At 47.8% G+C, this 23,969-nt stretch overlaps 1 protein-coding gene across 1 annotated transcript in view; it reads right to left on the bottom strand.

The window, feature by feature from the left end:
• The window catches only part of POMGNT1 (protein O-linked mannose N-acetylglucosaminyltransferase 1 (beta 1,2-)), a 532,666-nt gene that overhangs the window by 98,496 nt on the left and 410,201 nt on the right, over positions 1-23,969 (bottom strand). The window contains exon 18 of the mRNA XM_069642286.1: positions 11,869-11,913. Within this exon, the coding sequence (XP_069498387.1) occupies positions 11,869-11,913 (45 nt within the window). The remainder of the gene's footprint in view (positions 1-11,868; positions 11,914-23,969) is intronic.

Raw genomic sequence — 23,969 nt, 5'->3', positions numbered from 1 at the left:
AGGCTAATAAGCCATTAAAAACTCATTTTAATAAGGATACAACCCAAAAGGGTGCTACCCTACTACAACGATTGCAAACTAATGAATGAGTCAGAAGTGGTAATCCAAGAGCCATCACCAGATGCCTTCTTCTCATTTGGATAGAAGCGAGAACCCACAGGACTTCCTGAGCGGGGATGAATGGGAGGTTCGAGAAACATAGAAGCTTAATGGTCTCATGGGGTCAAGGCAGCGGAACCGCTCTTCCTCTTTTGAGGGATGTGGAGGAGAGTAAAGGACAGGTAAATCAATAGAACGGGACTTATGAAACTCTGAAACCACCTTAGGAAGGAATCTGGGTCTGACTTTAAGAGAGATTGTCTTGGCAGTCCAGAAAGAAGAGACACCCCCTCGATCGAGAGGCACTACACATTGTTGGCCGAAGACCAACCGCCTCATGTGTTTAGTAATAGAAAGGTGTAGCAAAAGCTTAACCATGGTGCGGCCTTTTTAAGGTGACTGAAATCGCCATTTTGTTTTCTTCTTGTTTTCTCTAACGTTTCCTTTTTGCCTCATGTAAAACTGCTTTGCTGAAATATTATTCTGCTTCACTGGTGCACAATGCAAGGCTGCGAGTGGCATGTTGAAACATAACGCAATAACCCAGACAGAAATGCCCGGACCCCTCCCTCGCATATCCTTGGAGAGTGAGCAGCAAGGCATTCTAATCAGTACAGCAGGTGCCAGCTAGTCTCGGTGCGCACAGTGGAAATACTAGAGCGAACATTAAATGACGTGAATTATGCTCTTCTTTGCGGCCCCCCCTCACCTGAGCCCGGTAGAGCCCTGAAGAGCAAGTTGACCCCCAGTACATGAATAGAAACGAGGCGATAGCAAGGCCTGGAATGTGTCTCTCCCTACCCACAGCTTGCTTGTAGAAACAGAAGCTTTGTGTTCTTTAAAACAAAGACTTATGGTCTGTGAGCTTACAAAATTGCAAACTGTTACTAAATGAATGTTTGAAGGTGTCATACTGGTCACCATTGTCAATCATCGTGTCTAGTTCAAAGGAAATGCAGTAGTGGCGGTATAAGTTGTGACGCTACCGATTACTAGATGCTTGTTTTGTATATATGTAACTGTTGTACGAATTTCACACGTCGCGGTGCGTGGGACCAATTGGCCAACTGAGAATATTTGCTTTGCAATAAACCCTAGATTTTGGGAATACAACCTTGTGTCTGGCGTATCTGTTCGTGTGTTGATTGTGCCTTGTTTCCACAAACGAGGGTCCCTCAGGGGCCCCTTCAGTCTCGGAAAAGAACTTCAGAACGGGGTTTGAAGCATAAGGTTTGCAGTTAGCTAACCCTCCTGGCAGATGTGATTGCGACCAAGTAGAAGGTCTGCAATCAGTCAGCAAATCCTCAAGTACCTCTCCTGAGAGGTCCCAGTCATCATACCCCATCCTCTCAAGCGCCACGCATGTAGGTTGAGGGAACCTGGGGTCGGGTGGAGCACTCAACCCCACCGCCCCCACTGGGTTAGGAGATCCATACGCTGAGGCAACCAGTGAGGCGGACAGATGGTCAGATACAGGAGATCTGAGTACCACGTTCTCCTTGCTCATTCCGGGGCAATCAAGATCATGGTCGCTCAAAATCTCTTCTTCCTCCTGAGAACCCAATGTATGACGGGAATCGGAGTGGGGTCAGGCGTAGTGGAGAGGGAGATCCAATCCACTGGAAATGCATCCCCCAGTGTGCTGTTCGCTGTGAATTCTCTAGAGCAAAACTGTTCACACTTCCTGTTGGACTTCGCAGTGAACAGATCCACTGCCGGGGTACCCCAGAGACCGAAGACGACCTCGAGGACTTCCCGACACACTTGCCACTTGTTTGAGACCAAGCTCTGTCTGCTCAGAGCATCCGACAAGGTGTTCTCTGCCCCACCCAGATGAACGCAGATACCAAGATTTGGTTCTTTCGCAACGAAAGCCACAGCTGAATTGCCTCTGTGCAGAGTGGGCAGGAATGCCCACCAGCCTGCTTGTTGAGGTAGTGCATGGCCACCATGTTGTCCGTCAGGAGGAGAACATGCTTCCCCCTGAGAGATGGGGCAATGGCTCAGGGCCAACATGATGGCCTGCAACTCCAGCCTGTTAATATGCCATCTGGCTTCTGATGAGTCCAGGTGGTCCCTCACCTGCAAATCCTTGCAGTGGGTGCTCAGACCCTTCATGGATGCATCTGACCACTGGGGTCAAGGAGGTCAGAAGGGTTCCCCCACCAATAGATTGCTGCGCATGTTTCACTATCCGAGTTCGTGGACTACCTGGCTGGACACTGAAAGGCTATCCGTGAGCGCTCGTAGATGCTGTGATCACTGGTCCCTCAGGAGCCAGTGGAGGAATCTCATACGCAGCCTGGCCTCTGGCACTAGACAAATACAGGAGGCCATGAGTCACAAGAAGGGGAGGAAGGAAGCAGCTGGAAGGGTGGCGTGGTTCTGAAATGAATGCACCATCTGGGCTATGTTGAATCTCTCCTCAGGAGGAAAAGCCTTTCCTACCCGGGTGTCTAGAAATGCTCCGAATAACTAGAGCCGCTGAACTGGTGTTAAATGGGACTTCAAGTTGAGGGAGAAGCCCAGCCTGTGCAGTAGTAGGCAGGTATTTTCCAGATGAGACAAGATTTGCCCCCGACTTCCCTCCGATCAGCCAGTTGTCCAGATATGGAAATACATGGACTCCACATCTCCTGAGGTGAGCCGCAACTACTGCAATGAGCGTGGTGAAGACCCTTCGCGCAGAGGTCAACACAAAGGGACGCACTTTGGACTGATGGTGCTTGTCCCTTGTGAGGAACCTTAAGAATTTCCAGTGCTTTTGATGAATCGGCACATGGAAAGAAGCGTTCCGTAGGTCTATTGACACCAGCCAGTCCTGGAGTTCAAGAGCGTTGAGAATCTCCCTCAAAGTCACCATCCCGAATGTATTCTCTCTCAGGAACTTGTTCAAGGCCCTGAGGTCCAGGATGGAACGGAGACGTCCTCCCTTCTTGTGCATCAGAAAATAACGGGAATACCAACCCGACCCAATCGGGAGGCAACTCTTCCACGGCACCCTTCAATAACATGGCTTTCAGTTCTTCCTGGGGCTCCTGTCCCACTTGGATTGGGGGAGGTGAAGATCTGCCTGTAGGCCTCTTTAGAAAAGGCAAACAATGACACTAATGAATTAACTGCATGACCCAGGCATTCAAAGTTATTTCATGCCACCGGGGTCAATGCCCTGCCAGCTGTCCACCAACCGGTGTATCTTTGGGGGGTGAGGGGGATAATCCAAACGGCTTTGAGGTCACGGGTGTCCCCACCGCTGTTGCTGCTTGCTGGCCTCTAGGGCCCCTCTTCCCCTTTTGCAATGCGAGAAGCGCCTCTGCCCTTGCCTGGCTTGTGGTAGCTGCACCTTCCTGCCATACGGTACATAACGTCTATATCCTAATTACCTTGAGGCAAAGCTGAAGCAGGGAAGGGTGGCTGCGCCGCTAGGCCTAATGATTTAGCAGCCAACTTGGATTCCTTAAATTTCTCTAAGGATTTGTCTGCTTTCTGGCCGAAAAGCACGTCACATGGCATGTCCAGCAGCCTTCTTTGAACATTTGGAGAGGAGCCAGAAGTTTTTAAATAGGCTCGATATGATTGGTTATTTATAACACAATTAATACCCAGAGGTTTCTAAGCGCGGACCCAGGGATCGAACCTGTGTTGCTGCGTGTTATCTTGCTTCCAAGGCAAGCATGTTGCCCCAGAGCTATCCTCCCGAGACAAGGCGATATCCAGGCCTGTTTGCACGGACTGCTTTACTACCTCCTTCCCATCTTCCCCCAGCTGTCAAAATTCGTCCTGCATGGCACACTCGGGGCAGCCAGTTCCACAGCCTTCCATAAGCCACAGGAGTACTTGGTGAATCCACATGCTAGGTTAGTGGCTTTGAGTGCCATGATACCAGAGGAGAACACTTTTCTGGCCAATACATCAGATTTCCTTCCCTGTCTGTCCGTAGGCAGATTAGAAGTGGATGACGCAGGTCTGGTGGAAATAGTGGCAGCCTGTATAACCAACCCTTCCAGGGAAGGGGTTGTGGAGAGGAAAGAGTCCCGTCTTGCTGCCCTATACTTCCCTGTAAAATTGGCATTCACTGGGGGAATGGTACAAGGGTGCTGCCATATGGCGGTTAAAGGGCCCGCAATAGCTGGGTTGAATGGCATGTTATGCTCGACTGTGGGACCTTCATCCAAAATGTTGGTGAGCTCATACCCTCGAAGAGTGTCAACAACCCTGTGAACCAGATCCCTGAACTTGATATTAGCATGGGTATAGGACTGGATTTGCTGTAATGATGATAGGTTATTTATAACACGCTTAATACCCAGAGGTTTCTAAGCTAACGCAAGGTCTGTGAAAGTATCCAGACCACTGGCCTTTTGTAGACCCTGAGCTAGGGCCAATAAATCGGCATGGTCGAAAGAAATCAACACCACTGGCTCCAGTGTAGATGGGGGTCGACTGGGTCCTCGACGTCAAATATGAATTGCATTGATTCGAAGAAAATATCTCAACAGTGGCACAAATCAACAGTCGCCGACAGTCGGTGGCAAGGGCTTGAGAATAGGTTTTCGAAGCTGAGGCTTTCAATACCGAAGGTTCTTTCAGCGCAGAGCGACAACCTATGGGTGTCGTGGGCCTCAGCCTTACATGCCTCCGGCGACTTATGGCTGGTAGGTGCGATGTCCAAAGGAGTTTGACCTTGACGATATCGACAGAGTGCCTGGCTTGCGGTCGGGAACACAGAGTGCCGCTTTCACTGCCCAAGCTTGCTGGTCGAGGGCTGGAGCCTCACCTACAGTAGTTTGCCTTTTCAACATTTTGAGCATAGAAGTTTTAAAACTTTCCCAGTCTTCCCGATTGGTCGGCCCTGGTGAGGGCTTACCTCATTCCGACAACGAGCTGGACTTGCGACAATGTCGATGGTGGCGCTTCTTCCACGAGCAAGATGAGGAATGGCTCCTAGAATGGGACCGTTTCTTTGTGTTCTTGCGATTTTCTTCCTTCCCCCTCGTTTTCCGGCACTCCCATAGGGTTTTTCGATGCATATTTGCACACGACGTGCAGGCTTCTGTGCGTGTTGTGACTAACACCTAGATACCACAGACAGATGTTGTGGGGGTCGGTCACTAACATTTTGGCCTAGCAATCGCGGCATCAATTGCAATATATTGCATCAAGGTTTTACAAGGAAACGTACAAAAAAAACATTCAGTAAACTCGATTAGTGTTCCTGATGCAGTGTGCAAGCATGCGGAAAAAAGGAAATGAAGCATGGGTTGTAGTGACGTGATAGACACACAGACACACAGAGCCAAAGATGAAGAGCCGGACAAAGCTCCCCCCCCACCATCGAAAGGTTTCCAAACAGCAGAGTTGGATGATGGATATCTATCATGATGAGGAATGTGCAGGAGAAAAGCAATCTGTTGAACAAAACATACTTTGTAAGTAGTAAAACACTTAGATTCTCCCAGAGGGATGTAGGGAGTCTCATCATTATCACAGCAATAATACAATAATTGTGTTAAACAATTAAAACCAAAAGGGATCACACACTGCCAAAGCCAATAGGTTCAGAAGGGGGCCTTTAAGGAGCCAGTATAGCAAAAGTCAATGGGCCAGTTCAACGTTCTGATGCTCTTTTCGTAGAAACATGTTTAAAATAGTCAGTAGTTGTAGAAAATCACAGAAGCTCAAGAGAAGCCATCTTGAAGAAGCACAAACTGGGAGGCCAGTGCAGGTGAATTGAGGTCAACTCAAAGGGGTTTAAAATAGTACTCCCCAAGCTAGGAAGCACCACAATTGACAAAAGGTAGATGTACCCCAACCCCCGCAGTACTTGTGAATGGAAGAATTCATTTCAGCTGGATGCCTTCTTGTTGCAGTGTAGCAGACCCTTGTTCCTGGTGTCGTGGTGATGAAAGGGAGGATGTTTTGTGGACTTCTGCAGCAATGGATCCTCCGTCATGCAGCAGCCTTTCCGGTTTTGGCACCTTTTTCTCAGTGCCAAAGAAGAACAAACAGCTCTGATTGGAAGTTACTGGATCCCTCGGTCCTGGACTTTGGTGAGGGGACTCTGGATGAAGATTTCCTGCTTCTGTAGTGACCTCTGGGTGCCCACAAAGTTTTGGCCGGAATCGCATTTCCGAAGACAATGCACAGGATGATGGTCAGGGGTCGCCGGGCATTGGGATTCTGCAGCCTTGGAAAGTCGCAGCAAGTCGGGGATTGCGACAAAATGAAGCTGGTCCAGGACGGTGCTGCTTGAATCTCGTCACGTCTTCGTCGGATGTTGTCCTCCAGTGGTCGGCGGCATCTAGTCCTAAAGATCTCGCCCCTTTTAATCAAGTTACCATTCATTCATAACACTAGGCTGTCAATCACCCAGCAGAGTGGCTGTCCTCCCGGATAGCCAGCCGGCCGGCCACTGAGAATTGGTTTCACTCAGGCACACCTAAAGACAAAGGACACAGAGGTTTCTGACCCTCCCTCACTTCCTGCCTTTCCCGATACCCTGGAGCCTGAGCGGGCTCCAAGGATGAAGCCTGCGCCAAAGGAAAAAATGCACAAAGGACTCAAACCTCGATTCAAACAACAAAGTAAAAGCCCAGAAGGAATGAACAGACAAGAAATGGCAAAAAAAGAATACTGGGGCCATTTAGGGAAAATGACCACCCTTGGGTGTTGTACTGCAGCTGAGAAATCAGCATGCAGATACACATGGTACAAAGGTAGTAAAAAAGAATGACATGCTGTAACCCCACCGCACTCCACATAGGAGGGTGGGGTATGCTGGACCCACAATAGAAAAGATAAATAAGACAAAAGCCATCTTACTATTCTTTGGACTATTAGTTGACCCAAGAAAATGTATTTAAACATTAAGAGAAGTCCGAAGGACTTCTCAGTTGCACTGTACAAAAGGTGCAGTGTGTCAATGCAATAAGCAGATGCCTATGGAGTTTACCCTACTCCATTAAACAGTAGGAATAAAACATCCTATTCAGAAAAACACATGGGTGAGTGGGGAAAAAAGTCGCACTCACTCAGGAGTAAAAATTCAAAAGCTCAGAGTCCAGCAAAAGAGCTGGGGGTCTCTAAGGTTAAAGGGACTTGGCACATAAATGAAAATTCTTCCCAACAGGGTTCTAGCTTCAACAGGACCCGTGACAGGAGGCCCTCTCTGACCTTGACAGCTTTGTCCCTTTGTGTTGCTGTGCATGGGTGACAATTGTCGAAACCGGCTTCCCTGCGTCTGGTCCATTGCTTAGAGAAGTGCTGCATCACTGAGTTGCGTTCATAAACCAGAACAGGTGGCACTAGCTTATGCGTGAAACCGGGACATCTATTGCACCCGTGACTCCTGGGCTCTGGTGACAAAACAAAAGGCTAGAAAACCAACCTCTGAAGACCTGCCAAGTCTTAAGAGAAACTGTAGTACGGAGGGTGGGAGGGGAAAGAGTTACAGCAATCTGCTCCTCCTATCTCCCCTTCTATAAAAGTTTGGAACACTTAAAAGTTCCACCTTTGCTTGGCTTTGGCAATACTTATTGCCAAAAGCTGGGGAAAGTTTAATTTACTAAAATAATTACTTATCTAACTTTTGGAACCTTTCTCCCATCTACAAGACCCTCCAAATGTTTTTCTGGCTGACAAAACTACTGGAAACTGTGTGTCAACTTAGGGTTGAAATCTTGTGGACTGCCATTGCAAAACTAACCATTACCTTTCAGCATTGTGGAGTGGAGGTGGGGGGCGTATTGTGGTTTATTGCACTGGCTACAGACGCTGTATATATGTATTTTATTTTGAGTGTTGTGTGATATTACTTGCTTATAGTAATTTTTTAAGTTTTTGTTTGGCCATGAATAAATATACTATGTTTTATAACCGCTTGTCTTATTTAAATCCTCAATTAATTACCTTGTTGGCTCATTGTGGACCCTTTACCAGGCTCACACCTTCCTGAGACTTAGCCTTGACCACTCTCCATGCTACCTTGATTGGTTTGGCTACAGCTCCCAGAGTTGTCCTTGTTCACCAACTAGGCTGGCCTCCTACACATCCGTTAACCAGGCCAGAGTGTAGAAATCCAGTCCAACACTTTTCACATTAATTATGAAGATAGAGAGCGATTCTTCAATGAAGGCAATTTCCTTGTCAGACTAAATGTCTAACTTTCCATGAAGGAGAATGTATTGGGGGTAATTAGCTGTGGTCAGTGTTAAGGAATGCTTACAATTGACCAACAGATTGCCTTAGAATAACTGATTTACAGTTTTACAGCGTGCCGCTCAAGAGCAATGGTACAAAGTTGCTTTTGAGGGTCTCCCTGCTTGCTCAACCGATCACCTCAAACAATTCAATTTCAGGCTATACATGCATTGAAAGTAGTGGGCACATAGGTGGTTGAAGGCTTTGGATAAGCTTTGGACAATAGCAAGCATTACTTAGCGTTTTTCAAAAATAATTTAATCACAATGAGGAGGAGAGCACAGTTAAATATGCAAGATGATACAGTCACAAAAACAGAATCGCAACATTGCTTTATCATTAACCATTCAGAGAGCAACATTTCACATTGCAAGCTACTAGCTTTAGCTAAATTAGACGCTGCTTCTTAGCATATTGTTACTGTTATTATAGCATCAGTTTCTAACAGATTTCTTTTAACATTTTATCTTGTGTGTATTTAGTCGCTTGTTGGTGTGCTTGGATTCGAAAATTAATTTTTAAGATAAATTTGCAGTTTTTGCACCTTAGTTTGCACGGAAGGTTTACATACTAGTAATTGTAAAACACCCACTCTATGAAGCACTTTAGGCACTTCCTCCTGGTTGTAGAACGCATGCCGCCTTTCTCTTTCTTTTCAGGCGCATCAGGGGCTAGCAAGTCTACGCAAATCCGCGCATGACGTGCCAGCGCTGAGCCCGGTTGATGGTTGTGCAGGTGAGGTAAGAGTTGTTTTATGGAGACTGCAAAGGATGTCTGTGAGGTTCCATTTAGGAAACATTAGCCCCACAAACAGGTGTTTAGTGATGCGTGGGTTTGTAGACAAGAAAGTCTACCCTCAGATTAAAATTATCCACCTATCAAAATGACTTTATTGAACATTAGACAAACATGCACTTGAAGTGCGAGACTATACCACAAGATCGATATTATCTGTATTATGGAGACGTGGCTACAAGACCTAAGTGGCCCAAATATTAATTTAGCCAACCCACCCGGTTTCTCATTCTTTTGTCTGAATAGAGACAGAAATAAGGGTGCAGGGGTTGATATTATAGCCCTCTCACATTTTAATTTCTTTCAAACATCGGTAACTTGCCGGGGCTGCAAAATATTCTCTTAAAAGCTCATCCTCCACTAACAATTGTATAAATATTGTTTTGATATATATCTACCTCCACATTTTTCTGATTATTTGGCAGATCTCTTATCGTCTTTGCATAAATCCAACACAGCTTCTATCGTGCTGGGTAATCGACCCCCCAGACCACTCGGCTTGAACAACTGTTTGTCATAAATAAATTTGTTATTGGAAACGGCAAGGAACCAACGCACAATTTGGGTAACCAGTAAATATTTAGCACCAAGCCCAGTTGTACAACCTTGTGTTTGGTCTGACCACTCCCTTCTTTTGATGTTTTGCTGCCTTGTCTTTGCACATAGAAAAATAACTGTGCAAAGTATCAAGTAGAAACTTTAATAAAATTGGCCAAGAGAACTTGGAATCCCGTCTTTCATCTTTGATGTCATCAACATCTGCTTTCAACGCCCCCATTATGTGGTGTGAGAATTTGATAGATGTTTTTTTAGACATGTTGGACCACGTTGACTCCAACAAACTTTGATTCTTAGGGATCTTGAAAATCCACCAGCTATGCTACAGAAAATTACTCTCACCAACGTTGACTGAAAATATTCAGCCAGCTTTTGTAGGAAAATTATTGGCAGCACAAACCAAAATGTATGCCAGTATGGTTGGGATGGAGCGTACCAATTCCATTACAACTGTCGACAACACAGATCAATGTTCTCCCCAGGGTTTGCATTTAGGAGCATAACAGAGGAAGTTTTAACTAACATTATGACCAACATGAGACCCACCACCTGTGCAGGAGAAGCTCTTCCGTCCAAAATAATTTTGAACAATAAAACATAGTTCCTCCCTTTTCTCACCCACCTAATTGATGCATGTTTATGGGATGGTTGTGTCCCTGAGGCTTTGAAGAAGGTATCCAACACCCCTTATTAAAAAAATCCACCCTATATCCAAAAGAACTTTAGGCCCATTTTCAATGCCCTGTTTCTATTAAGGATTTTTGGTTAGGTGGCCACACTGCAGTATCAATTTTTTGAAAATTCTAGAGCCCTTCCCTTTTGACAATTGGGGTTTTTGGGCTAACCACGACATGGAGAGTGCCTTGCTGAACAAGAAATCAGAGATGCTCCAGGTCATGGACCAAGGCAAGTTCAGGCTGCGGATGTTGTTGGACTTAGCAGCCTTTGACCTTGTCCATCATGACAAACTGCTGGATAGGTGGAAGATTTTGGGGCGGTGTATCAGGTAACACCTTGGCTTGGATTAAGTCCTTCTTGGCTGGTTGCATGTCAGAAATGTCTTGGACAAATGCACGGTCATCCGAGGAACTTCTGAAATGAGGCGTACCCCAGGGCGCGTGTATGTCTCCCTCTCCTTATAATGTGTGCTGCCGCCCATACAGAGGGGTCTCTGACCTAATAGAGTTTATGTTTCCACCCAACAATGGATGGCAAACAATGGAATGTGTTTAAACGCCAAAAAAATGGAGATGATGCTCTTCGGCTCACCTCAGGCAAGATCTAAGATGGACCCATGATATGCTGCCTTCTATGTGGAAGGGCATACTATTGAAACTGTGGATAAGGTCTGGACATTGGGATTCTTTTTTTTTAACCTTCCTTGAACATTAACGCCAATAGTGACAGTCTGGCAAACAAGGCACAGTACATACTACGACTCCTTAGACTAGTCAAGCCCTATGTTTCAGAGGTAAATTGTGCCTTCTTGGTACGTGCCCTTGTGATGCCTCGACTGGACGATTGTAACGCCCTTATGTTGGGGGCCAGCAAAAATAGTCTTCGACGACTTCAGGTCTTACAAAACCGTGCGGTACGCATCGTCAAGAGCATAGCCAGACACAAGCCATTATCCTCTAACAGGAGGAATCTTGACTGGCTCCCAGTGGAAGCTTGTATCCTCTTCAAGGCGCTGATAATAGTGCACAAATGTATAAATGGTCAAGCCCAAAGCTACCTTAAAGAATATGTTAAAATCTATAACCTGATCAAGCTCACTGGATGAAGTGTTGGAATTCGCCTCTTAGCTCCAAGGAGCAAGCGGGGTAGAGGGCTGGGCAGGTCTTTCATTTCTCAGGTTGCTCCCTTGTGGAATAAGCTTCCTAAACTCTTACGTGCTGAAACAAATCTTTTGAAGTATCTGAAGGGAGTGAAAACAGTAGTGTTTGGATAACCCCCTCTTCTCCTGTATTTAGTCTTCGATGTTTTAAATCTGCTCATTCTTTTGCCCCCTGATGCCTGTGGGCTCCGGCGCAGTATAAGTGCAAACATCATAACATTTTCTACACATACACAACACAATTTCTTACTCGCCCAGAGTCAATTATCACCAGCCAATGACTAGTGGCGAGTGCTAATTGAGCCTATTGGCATTTCCCAATAGATTGGTACTTAGATCAATGATATACATTCTTAATAGATACAAAACAATATAGGTACCTCAAAAGTCTGTTAACTTCAACCTCATAGAGATCCTTTTTTAAGCTGAAAATTGAACATAGAAGAATAAAGATTACATGGTTGGATGCGATAATGATGAGTGGACCTTTGTTGATCTCGTTCTATGAATTCAACAGCATTCGGTTTCAAGCTTTAAAAACATTCTGAGGCTTTTTAGATTTAAACACACAAAACAATAGCATGCAAATGCTTAAAAAAGGGGATACAGGGCAACATTAATAAGTGAACAGGATATAAAAGCATCTTAAGTGATTCAGATATCAAAAAGGAATGCATTTCCAAATCATAGGATCTGTGCATAAGAGTCTTTCAAATGTATATTTCTTCTGTCGTGAAGGCGTGTTCTATTGCAACACTTAAGAGTTTAATTTCTTTATATTGCACAGTCGACATTCTTCAAGTGAAAAGGGTCAATCTTTTCAAGTGTTTCATTTAGTGATGCTTCAGTACTGAAAGCAGCCTCCATCTGGGTGCACCGGCAGTGGATGTGCACCATGTGCTGTTGTACTCAAAGGGTGCAGGTGCATTTTGAAAGAGGTATATTCAGATAGGTGCTGGACTAATTTTGAGTCCAGTACCTTTAAGCATAAGAGCAACGAAAGCTAACAAATGAATGCAGAGCACTGGATCAGTGACAGCAACCAGCAAGAAACAGCTGACAGGTGCAAGAAAACACAGTGATTGAAGCGTTGAAAGTGGTAAAAGAATATTAAGAAAGCGGTAGTTGAACTTAAACAGGAAAAAGTAAAGAGACTGAACAGAGTGCCAGAAAAACAATGGGGCGGGGAATCCGCTACTGATGGGTGGTGTAAAAAAGGCTAGAAACCACATGCCCTACAAGTAATCTAAGACGCGTGTAGCGGATGATGGGGTTAGTATATAATATTTGGCCTTATGCTTTCTAAAGGAGTATGCCTTTTTAATTTCTGGTCTCTATGGACAAATCACAATTGCTTTAAAGTTCCTAGGATATGCAGTAAAAACAGCACGCTAAACTTAACTTGAAACAATGTCTTCACAGCAAAACGGTGTAGGGAATGCATATTGAACCCTCACCACACATGCAATGCATCAGAATGTAAGCACAGACAGGAGACATGAGCCCATTTTCAAATGAATAGCACCTGATTTTGCTGTGCTTGGTTGATGAAAATAATGTATGAAAGACTAGTATAAACTAACTTTGCTTTTCCTTATGATCGCCCTGTAACACACACTCTTAGGATGATTTTCATAAAGTCCTCTGCTGAAGGACTGAGAATATCCATTTATATCTATAGTATTAGTGCAAGTTTTACCTCAAAACTGTTTACACTTTCAGGATAGAAGAGGGTCGACCAGAAAAACAGACAGCATTTTACTGAAAGTATACTCCTTTTCTATGAAGTGATCCATCCCATCCAAAATGTCTAACAGATCAGCTCTCACCATCTACTGCTTTCCTAACCCATCCCAGCTCCTCTGCTACCCCAGCACCCTACTTGTAGCCCACCCACCCCAAATGTGTCCCCTTTGTACAACCCAGTGTTGCTTCCCAGATAGGGCTGTGCATTATAAATCCCATACACAAGGCACTTAGACGAAAGATTGCCCACCTGACTGAAGAACTCAAAGTGGTCCAAGTTGCAGGAAGGGAGCCTGGGAAGAAGATCCGAACCAAGGATGAAACAGAGGCTCCAAGGATAAAGAGAAGGCTGATGGGCAAGGAAGAAAAGATCCAGGTTTGATGATGCAGAGTGGAGTTTGGCTATGAGGGTTGGCGTAGATTGCGGTTCAAGGCTGCACATTAATCCCCAGGCCACAGAAGGGTAGATCTAGCTCTGGGATACACTTACCCACTTAGCAGAATTCCCCGCCATCTCCAAGCTGCACTTCAGCAGTTACCAGCAGAATGGCTGCGCTGGCTCCTTTGCGCACCATTGCCTCGCATCAACACTGCGTTGGCGGCTACAAAATTATGGTTGCACTGTCTTGCCACACCTAGTTGGCAAGATAGAAGAGGGGGCACACTGAGAAAGGCTGCCAGTGTGTTTTCTTACATACACCAAGAAGAAAATCAAAAAGCAGCGCTGCTTTGCTGCTAGCTCCACATTTCCACTTTGAAAAAGGAAATATTTGGTGTTTAAAGTGATGGCGCCCTGATGTTCTTTTTCATCTATTCAAACTTTACACAGTTCTGATCCAGGGAGATCCAGCTGTGCCCATCCACATTCAGATTGTGCTACAGTAAAAGAAAGCATTATCACTGAATGACAGGCTGCGTCAGGCATGATCTGGGAAACCACCAGAAACTTTACTCTCCGCCGTGCGGAAAAACACTTGACTTTTTGCTACAAAGTGTCAAAAATAAACCCTTCAAAAGAAACACTAGCTCTCTGTGCACCTTTGCCTTGAACACACTGCTGTGTGAGAGAAACTGATTAGGGCTGCAAACAATGTTTGGAATCCAGATGGGAGAGGAAACCGAATTTGGCAGGGACATCCCCAGCAGAATTCACCATGTGTCAAAATGTGTTTCTGCAAACAAGAATAATATCGGTATTTAAAAGTGTAATGTTGAATAAGGCTTTGTCCTTGCCTAGAAATGTAAGGGGGGGGTTGGGTTAAAAATCTATAATGTTGTATTTCAACAGCCTTGCCTTTTGGGCTCAGGAAAACTAAATAAAAAGAAATGTATTGGCTGTACTGGGGAACCAGCCAAACAGGTTTCCTGCTTGGCGTCAAAGGACATTTGTGTGCTGGCAACAGGAGTGGCCTTCCCCCAAAAGGAGACAATGTGGGACACCTAAGTGCTACTTTTGGAAGTAACACCTCCCCTCAACTGGTGGCCTTCAAAGCCAGCACCAGAACAGCCTTGTACGTTATGACCATATTTGGAAGGCAATGCTGGCCATCTGGCTCAAAAGACAATTTTAGTAATAAAATAGTAAGACTTGTCTCCGCAATTGGACAATGCAGTAATGCAAAAGTTTCAGTTTAGATGCAATGTTGGTGGCTTTAAATTAAGACGTGGTAGCCTTCACTGGCATATTGGGGAGCGAAATGGCAGAGAATTGCATATTCTGTGGAAAGTCTATATGGTGCCAATTTGAAATTCAATACTAACATGCCTTATGATAATATGTACCCAGGTATAAAGTTATAGAATCTTAGGTAAAATATTTCTCACTGAAAATGACGAAAACATTATTAGACGGACGAAACAAAGTCCTATACATTTTGGAGTTGGACTGCCATGCTCTGTGTGAAATATGCAATTTGCCTATGTACTTTGCAAAAGTGCCACAATGGTATAAATGTGTGACTTATGTTCAGATTGATTTTTGGCAAAAAAGACTGGGATGGGTTTCTACCTCATAAAACACAACCCCATAAATTGAGTACTCTCCTTGAGGAGGCAACCAACACAGGCTGACCTATCTGGTTCTTAGGGGTAGGTCTAGCTCAGTTCTGCCAAACAATAAATCCTGTGAGGTCACCCGCTTTATAAAAAGGGGAAGCTTGCAGAGACACTGATCTGAATTTTCCAGCGCCTGCGTATCTAGATATTCCACATTCACCCTGCAAGCTTCCAGATTCTACTGCCAGGCCGGATAATAGCTGACCCTAACGAGGCAGGACCATTGATCCAGAAACCCAGCTAAAAATCCCAATAACCAGGGGGGAAAAGCTGTGGTACACTTGACCAGACAGGCTTTTTGCACCACTACCTGCAAGACAGCTGTACCCTTGCTATCCAGTTACCAGACAGGAGCAGCTTTGCTGTTATGAGAGCACGCCGTGCTGTGACCATAGCCTTTGAGTCAAGAAACCCGGTTGGCTGTCCCAAATCCCAAACTCAAGTGCGGATTGCGAGTATTTCCCCATCCCACAACACAAAGCATACCCTATCTTGATACTTTGTCCTACTCTCCAGGTAATCCTATCCATACCCTGGTAACTTGTCTAAAACTGTCAGAATTTTCTATGCCTCCTGTCCTTGATCTCCAGGCGTTAGCAGCATTCTTCTCTTCATTTCTGTCTTGTATAGCTCTTTAGTCATATTTTGAATAATTTAATTAATTTCCACATAGAGACATGCAGCGTGAAGGGGTTAAGATGGCCGCTTAACCTGTTTGATGGGCAGCGCAATCTTATTGATAAGTCCAGTTTTAGTAAAATTTGTCCTCTTTCCAAACCGTTTTTCTCTTTCAACTGCGTTTATTTTCCCAAAACCGAATCTCCTTCCACATTGAAAATCTCATCCAGTTATTCAGCTAGAGTCACTCTTTCACTTCTATATTACCTCTGTGATGTGCATCTACGACCCAGCCTGAAAACTGCATTCCGCTTCGGTCTATTTCACCAGTTTTCTTTTTATTAACCGTTTTGACATTTGAAACTGCAAAAAAGTGTAACTTTTCAATGTGTGATTTTGGCCGCACTGTGTTCTTACTTTCAAGTTGCTTTTTGAACTGTATGCCCTTTCTTGATACCTTGCCTTGTAGTTGCTAGTGATATTAAGTCCCAGGTACTGTGATGAATCATTTAACTCATGTATTCAACCACACGTTTAAATTATTTATCGGAGGCCACCAGGAGCCGCAGGCAGGATGGTCGCCTGAGCTTCAAGCTCCGTACCCAGCCCCGGGAGAACAACGGTGCTAGCACGGAACGAGGATCCCATGACCTGCGAGACCCCCACCATACACTGTGGGAGCCTGTGGCCCCCCGCTACACCCAACTCCGGTGCCAATCCGACACCCCTGAGCCGAGTTCTACGGGCCTGAAAGTTCCCGCGGCCCCTCCCCCGCGAATCGGCGCGATGCACTGGAGGAGGTTGCAGCTGCTGCGCATACGCGGCCTCGGTTGGAGTGAGGAAGCCATGGGCGAGAAAGAGGCGGCGCCGCACGGACGAAGAACCCAAGGCCGTACACCTGCAGCGCATCGGGGCTTCCCGTCCAGGCCCTAGATACTGGGCACGGTTCTGGCAGAGCGCGACTGACGCGGCCCAACGCAGGAGAGGCCTGAATCAGAGAACGGCCTACGGAACGGCAACGCCGCCGGGAGGCCGACGCAGGCCGTGACCTAGAGTGATCCCGGGGCCCCGGAACCAGGTGAAAAGAGAGGGCCACCGGCCCACAGGGCAGCAACATCGCCAGGGGGCCGACGCGGGAGCGTGCCCCCCCGACCTCCCCTCTTCCGATCCTACCGGGCACCCCGGAGCCGAGTAAAAAAGAGCAGTGTCGGGGCCCTGGAAATTGGATTCCCGCCCCCTCTCCACATTGAGCGGACCTAAAGGCCACCAGGAGGCCACCGTCGCACAGCAACCCGTGGGGCCCGAGAACCTGGGGGCCGACGCGGGAGCGCCCCCTCCCCCCAAAACGCACCCCTCCCCCACGGTCACTAAACATCCAGGGGCACTTGTGATCCAAAGCCCCCTAGCCGCAAACCCACCACCACAGGGGGAACTGACGACCACGGAAAACACGCCACCCCCTCCGCCCCCCCGCCTCGCCAATAGCAGGTGGCCAAAACAAGCCTCCCATGAGTTGGAAAGAAAACCTGTCGAAATACCAATTTGTGGCCAGCGAGAACGTCATGGCGACCGGGGGCCCCCACCACCCCACCCCCAGACCTGGGTGCTATCCAGAATAATATTCAGACGATTCTGGAGGAGATCCGCGGGATAAGGACGGATATGGGAGCCAAATTAGCAGACCTCACGACTAAAGTCACCACCTTGGAAGATCGAATGGAGGGAGTCGAAAACAATCAGCTCTCCACTACTCTCCTTGAGACCCAAATGGAAATCAGATTCCGGGACATGGAAAGACGCGAAGAGGAACTCCGGCTCAAGGTGGACGATATGGAGAACAGGGAGTGAAGGAATAACCTGCGTATTTTTGGTTTAGTGGAGGCCGAGGGAGAAACTATACAAGGCCTTGAGGGCAAAGTACATGACATCGTAAGGATTGTCTTGGGGGCGGACGCTGAAGGTGCGATTCAGTTCGACAGGGTCCATCGGGCAGGAGGAGGGGGCAGAGGCCCGCGTTCGGTCCTGGCCCGGCTACACTATTACAAGGACAAAGGTAAAATTCTGGAGAAAGCGAGGAACCTTGGCAATATTCAATACGGTGACTCCAGGGTGTCCATCTTTCAGGACCTGTCGGCTCTCACCCTGTCATTGAGAAGGAAATGTGGAAACCTCACAAGATGGCTTCAGGGAAAGGGGGTCCGATACCGCTGGGGCCACCCCTTCTGTTTGGAATTTGAATGGCTGGGGGAGAAACATCACCTGGTATCTGAGGAAGACATTCAAAGGGCCACGGACGACCTGGTCGGCGACCAGGCAGGCCACTCAAGCGGCCAAGATGGAAGAGCCCGGGACCCCCCGATGGGGCCCCGACAGACTGGGACAGCTTAGCAGCAAACCTGAAGTCAAGGGGGCCCGGAAAGTTCGGAAAACCAGGCACCCGTCAACGACCTCCGAGGATCACCCGAAGCCATAACAGCACCGCCCTTCTGGAGGTCGAGGAAATCCTATGATGAGCATCAGTCCCAGGATCTGGCAGTAAGGGGTCTTGGTGCCCGGGGGGGCCACGCCTGGGCGCCGCGTTAGTGCGACATGCGGCCCGCTGGTTTGGAGGGCGGGAAGAACTTTATTAAATGTTAGCTGTTTTGTTGTGGTGACCCACGTAGAAAGTCTGAGTTTGGAGTTTACAGACTGAAGCAGGGGTTCACGGTTCCAGAATTCCACCTCGGTCATTTGCACCGAGGATTTGGTGGGGTAGACGTATATTGATTCCAAGACTTGAGATTCCCTAATACAAAAAATCCCGGGGCTGGGGTTAGAGTCCTTGGTGGTTCGTTGACCAACCCCGACACTTGTTGGGGGACGTGGACGAACGCCCTACATTACAAGGGAAAGGGGGGTAAGGGGGGTGAGGGGAGGGGGAAGAAGGGGGGCGGGGGTGGAATGATTAGTGAAAGACGGGGAGGAAGGGGGAGAAACCAGTTCAAATCACAGATACTTGCTTGGCTGCGGGCTCTGAAACGCAGATGTTACGAGGGGTTCAAGGTGCACAACCTAAAAGACGATAATGATTGAAGGAAGGATAAGCACGCTGAACGTCAAGGGTCTTAACTTCCAAAACAAGAGGTCCCTTACGAGCAATATGTTCCGCAAACAACATCTAACAGTCCTCTTTCTACAAGAGAAACACTACAAACGGGGAAGGGAATCCAGAATTAAGGGGAAGGACATTGGTTCCAATTACTGGGCCTCACATGCGAACTCCAAGAAGGAGGGGTTAGGTATTCTCCTGGGGAGGGCGTTCTATCTCACGGGGGTAGAAACTAAGAAGTTTTGGGGGGCGATTCTTAGGCGTCAAGGGGTTCTGCGAGGGACAACGCATCACCCTGGCCACCTTATACGCGCCCAATTCAGGGCAAGTGCAGTTCCTCACTCGGATCTTTAATGTCATGGATGAATGGGCAGACGGGGCCATGATACTGGGTGGGGATTTCAACCTGGTAGCTGACCCCCGTCTGGACTGGTGGTCTGCCAAAGGAGGGGGGTCCATGGGGATTTCCAAGGATAATTTGGCCCTGCAGGCCCTCTTGAGGGACCATTATTGGGTGGACGTCTGGCGCAAGGCATATCCGGGTCAGGGAGGTTACACCTTTTTCTCTCCCCCACACTGTACCTACACTAGAATTGACCTCATGCTAATCTCCGAGGAGGGGAACGGGGTGGTTCAACAGCCAAGGGTGGAGGCCATAACGTGGTCGGACCATGAATTGCTTGTGGCTGACTGGTCACTGCCTGTCGTCCCAAGATCCTCCCGTTGGCGGTGCAACGACACGCTTCTTAGGGACCCCGTATTCCGGGATTTTATGAAACAAGAAATGTCGGCCTATTTTGAGACGAATGATAATGGCGAGACCGACATGTCCACAGTATGGGAAGACGGAAAAGCCACTTTTAGGGGTCTCCTCATAGCAGAGGGCTCGAGGCGTAAACCAGAGAGGGGCCTGATTGAGGGCAAACTCCGTGCGGAGTTGGGGATCTTGCGGGCCAGACTGGGCGTTCCCAGAATTGACAGAGGCACGCCTAGAGGAAATGCAGGGCAAAAGACAAGAGCTACACACGGTTCTTATAGGGGAGGTTATTAAGAAAATGTGGTACACCAAGCAAAGATACTATGAACGGGGAGACAGGATGGGGACTCTTGGCACAAAGATCCCGGGGCTGCAGGGTGGAAAGGGGGGTTTCCCAGCTTAGCGATGGGGAAGGCAGGATTCACAGGGGCCGGGAGGAAATAGCGGACTGCTTTGCCGACTAGAACAGCAAACTTTATTCCAGGCAAGCATGCGAATCACTGGAAGATATCTCAGCCTACTTGGCGGAGCACCCCCTCCCCAAGCTATCCGACGAAGACATGGGGGCCGTTGAGGGGGAGATTTCAGAGGAAGAGGTCGAGAGCGCCATTAAGAGACTGAAGGCAGGAAAGGCACCGGGTGGGGACGGCTACACGGCTGATTTCTATAAACAGACCCAATCGATCTTGGTGAAGCCCTTGGCCAAACTGTTCAATCAGATTAGGAGCCGAGACTCAATTCCACCGACGTTTCTGCAAGCCCTCATCACCATCATACCCAAGTCCGGTAAAGACCAGACTGAATGTGGGTCCTATAGACCCATCTCACTCCTTAACCTAGATGCCAAGATTTTTACCAGAATCTTGGCCTCCAGACTTGAGATCTGCCTTCCACGCCTGATACACCCTGACCAAGTGGGATTCGTCCTCAACAGGCAGGGCTCTGATAACGTACGGAAGACACTCCATATACTTGCCACAGTGGGGGTCCGTGACGAGGGGGCTCTCCTACTGGCTCTCGATGCGGAGAAAGCCTTTGACAGGGTTAGCTGGGCTTTCATGGGGGAGGTTTTCGGATCTCTGGGGATGGGTCCTAGGTGGCTGGGGTGGATGGCCGTGCTTTACTCCTCCCCCTCGGCTAGAGTGATGGCAAACGGGACAGAATCGAGAGAGTTCCCCCTCCAACGTGGTACAAGGCAGGGATGTCCCCTGTTCCTGCTAATTTACGCACTAGTAATGGAACCATGGGCAATCTCAGTCAGCAATGACGAGGCTATTAGGGGAGTACAGATGGGAGACATGCAATGCAAAATCTGCCTCTTCGCGGACGACACCCTACTCTACGTCACCAGACCGTCCCAAACAGTCTCCCGGTTATTACAGGGCCTCACTCGCTATGGAGAGTTATCGGGTTATAAAGTCAATCTGGATAAGTCAGTGGCGTTTATGGGTGGGAACCTGTCAGATCCGGAGATGGCCTTTGTGAAAGGGCTCCCCTTTAGACGGACTGAAGAGGGATTCCGGTATATGGGAGTACAGATTATGCGTGACCTTGAGGAACTGTACACAGCCAACTCCCCCCCCCGTCTCCCCCCTCCCTGTGGTCCGCAATCAGAAGAGATGTAGAGAGGTGGGCGGGATCGGGGCTCTGCTGGATGGCGCGCCTTAACCTCATAAAAATGGTTCTCCTCCCAAAGTTTTCATTTCTCTTCCAAATGTTCCCGGTGATAATCCCCAAGACCTTCTTTATAGAAACAAAGCGAGTCCTGCTCAACTTCCTCTGGTCGGGCAAAAAGCATAGGCTCTCCTACAAAGTGTTGACTAGGGCTAAGGAAGATGGGGGAGTGGGTTATCCTGACCTGGAAACGTACCACAGAGCTTCTCAGCTGAGGGTTTTGGTTGATCACTTCTCCCCAGATAAGAAAAAACAATGGGTTGCCATGGATAACAGGCCCCTTGCCCCTGTCACAATAGAGGAATGGCTTTGGGTCCCGAGGAAGAATATCCCCAGAAACGTCCTGAATCATCCAATCTTGAAGGTGCTGTGGTCCCTGTGGGGAGAGGGAGGTTACTATCGGTGGCTCACGACGTGGCCATCCCCGTTGTGCTGCATTTGGGCCCCTCCCTTCCTGGCCAAAATAGCAGAACCAGCGGCGTATCAGTTGTGGTTCGAGGCAGGCCTTAGCAGGACCGGCCCGCTTTGGGTGAAGGGTTCTTTTCTGCCCTTAAGTGACCTTGAGGAGGCTCTGAGAATTGGTACCCTGTCCCCCTTTCGCTACCTCCAGCTCAAGGGTGTCCTCACCGAGCCATCCTGGGGCGACACCCTCAGGAGGGATCTCACAGAGTTCGAAAAGTTTCTCCTATCTGCGAGGGGCTCCAAGGGGATAATATCTCGCCTTTACAAACTCTTCCTGTTCTCTGTCCCCAGGGATCCTCCAGCGGCGCGCACACGATGGGGTAGGGACCTAGGAGAGGAGATTGATGACGAGAGGTGGGCGGAGATGTGCAGGCAGGCCAAACGATCCACGGCCTCCCTCCAGTATCGCCATCAAGCCCTCAAAATACTACACCGATGGCATTACCCCCCGCAGGGGATTGCCAGGATTAAACCAGGGTATGACCAACACTGCTGGAAATGTAAGACCGAGAGAGGGGACTACCATCCACATGTGGTGGGGATGCCCAGTGGTCCAAAACTATTGGGAAAAGGTACTTGCCTGGATCAAAGGGGTGGACGGGGTTGAGCGGTCTTCCTGCCCTTGGCTCCTCCTGTTTGGAATCGACATTGGGGAAGGTCAGGACGGCACTCAGGACCATATGCTCCAAATCATGTTGGAGGCGGCCAGATGCTGCCTCGCACAAAAATGGAAACGGCCGGAAATGCCAGCGGAAAAAACGTGGGTGACCAAGGTGCAGGCCATATATGACATGGAGTTTCTCACACACCTACTCGATGAGTCCAAGTCCAACATCGAGGAAATCTGGCTCCCCTTTTGTGACAAATATGGCCGATCAATTTAACATTCTGCGCCTGAGCCGGGGGTCTTCCCCCCCAGGGGCACTGGACCATTGTACACTGACCTGATCGTGAACTTCTCCCAGTCGGACCCAGGACTTCGGCACGCCAAGTGCATTGTGTAACGATACATCTGTCTCAGGAAAGTCCGTCAAACAAGCAACTAATGAGATCTTGAACTGTGGGGGGGTTGGGGGGGGAGGAACGGGGGGGGGGAAAAGGGGGGCGGGGTGTTACGATTGTTTTTTTTGTTAACTCATGCTTACACATGCTATGTAATGTCTTACTACATATATAACACTTCATAAAAAAATTGATTTTCAAAGAAAAATTATCAATTCATTCAAGTGTTTATGAAATTAAAGGTTTTCAAACCCAATTTTGCCTCCCATTTCGAAAGTGAAGGTCGGATTTCAATTCTGTGTGCTGCCTAATATCCCCGACTCATTGTTGCTAATTTCTATCCACTCAAAATACTAATTGGGGTTTGAGGGAGCATTGCAGGGGGAAATCTTAACTCGGGTGTCATCTACCCAAACCGCAAAATTGCTCCTATCCATTTGTGCTTCGGATATGTTCTGGTAGAAGGTCAAACTACGTGTATTTCATCATTTATTCTGTAATTATCACCCCATTGGTGATTGCTGCCCAATATAAAAATGAGTAATTTTCTTTCGATTTAAAATAAATATTGTATTACCACCCACCTGCTTGGTTCATGCTCCATTGTGACCCGGGGTATTTGTAAAAGGGGATGTGAGATGGTTTAACAAAGGTAGCGGGCGCCCCTCTCTCGCAAGAACAGACATGATAACCTGTTCAGTGGTTATTAACCACTTGAGAGTTCGCAGCCACTGCTTTTACCCACTGTGCCTTTCACAGATGGGAAATATCCATTTGCATATCAGTCTTTGTCCTGCCCAGGGGCAGTCCAGCACCGAAATACAATGGCAATTCCAATCTGAACGAGAGTACCACCAGCAACCCCATACACGTGTTTCACCCTTGTTGGGGATCATCAGTGAGGTGAAGCTGATGCCTCTCTAAGCACAGTGAGAGGGAGACCACGTCTGGTTGCCCCCAGGAGACCTAGGGTTATCAATCCCAGGTTCCTTAAAAAATAGTTTAACAAAGGTAGCGGGCGCCCCTCTCTCGCAAGAACAGACATGATAACCTGTTCAGTGGTTATTAACCACTTGAGA

Source organism: Ambystoma mexicanum, chromosome 1q (genome assembly GCF_040938575.1).
Source record: "Ambystoma mexicanum isolate Mex_15411 chromosome 1q, UKY_AmexF1_1, whole genome shotgun sequence".
Taxonomy (NCBI): Eukaryota; Metazoa; Chordata; class Amphibia; order Caudata; family Ambystomatidae; genus Ambystoma; species Ambystoma mexicanum.
Note: the sequence above shows the minus strand (reverse complement) of the source record. Positions and strands in the feature narration are given on the sequence as shown.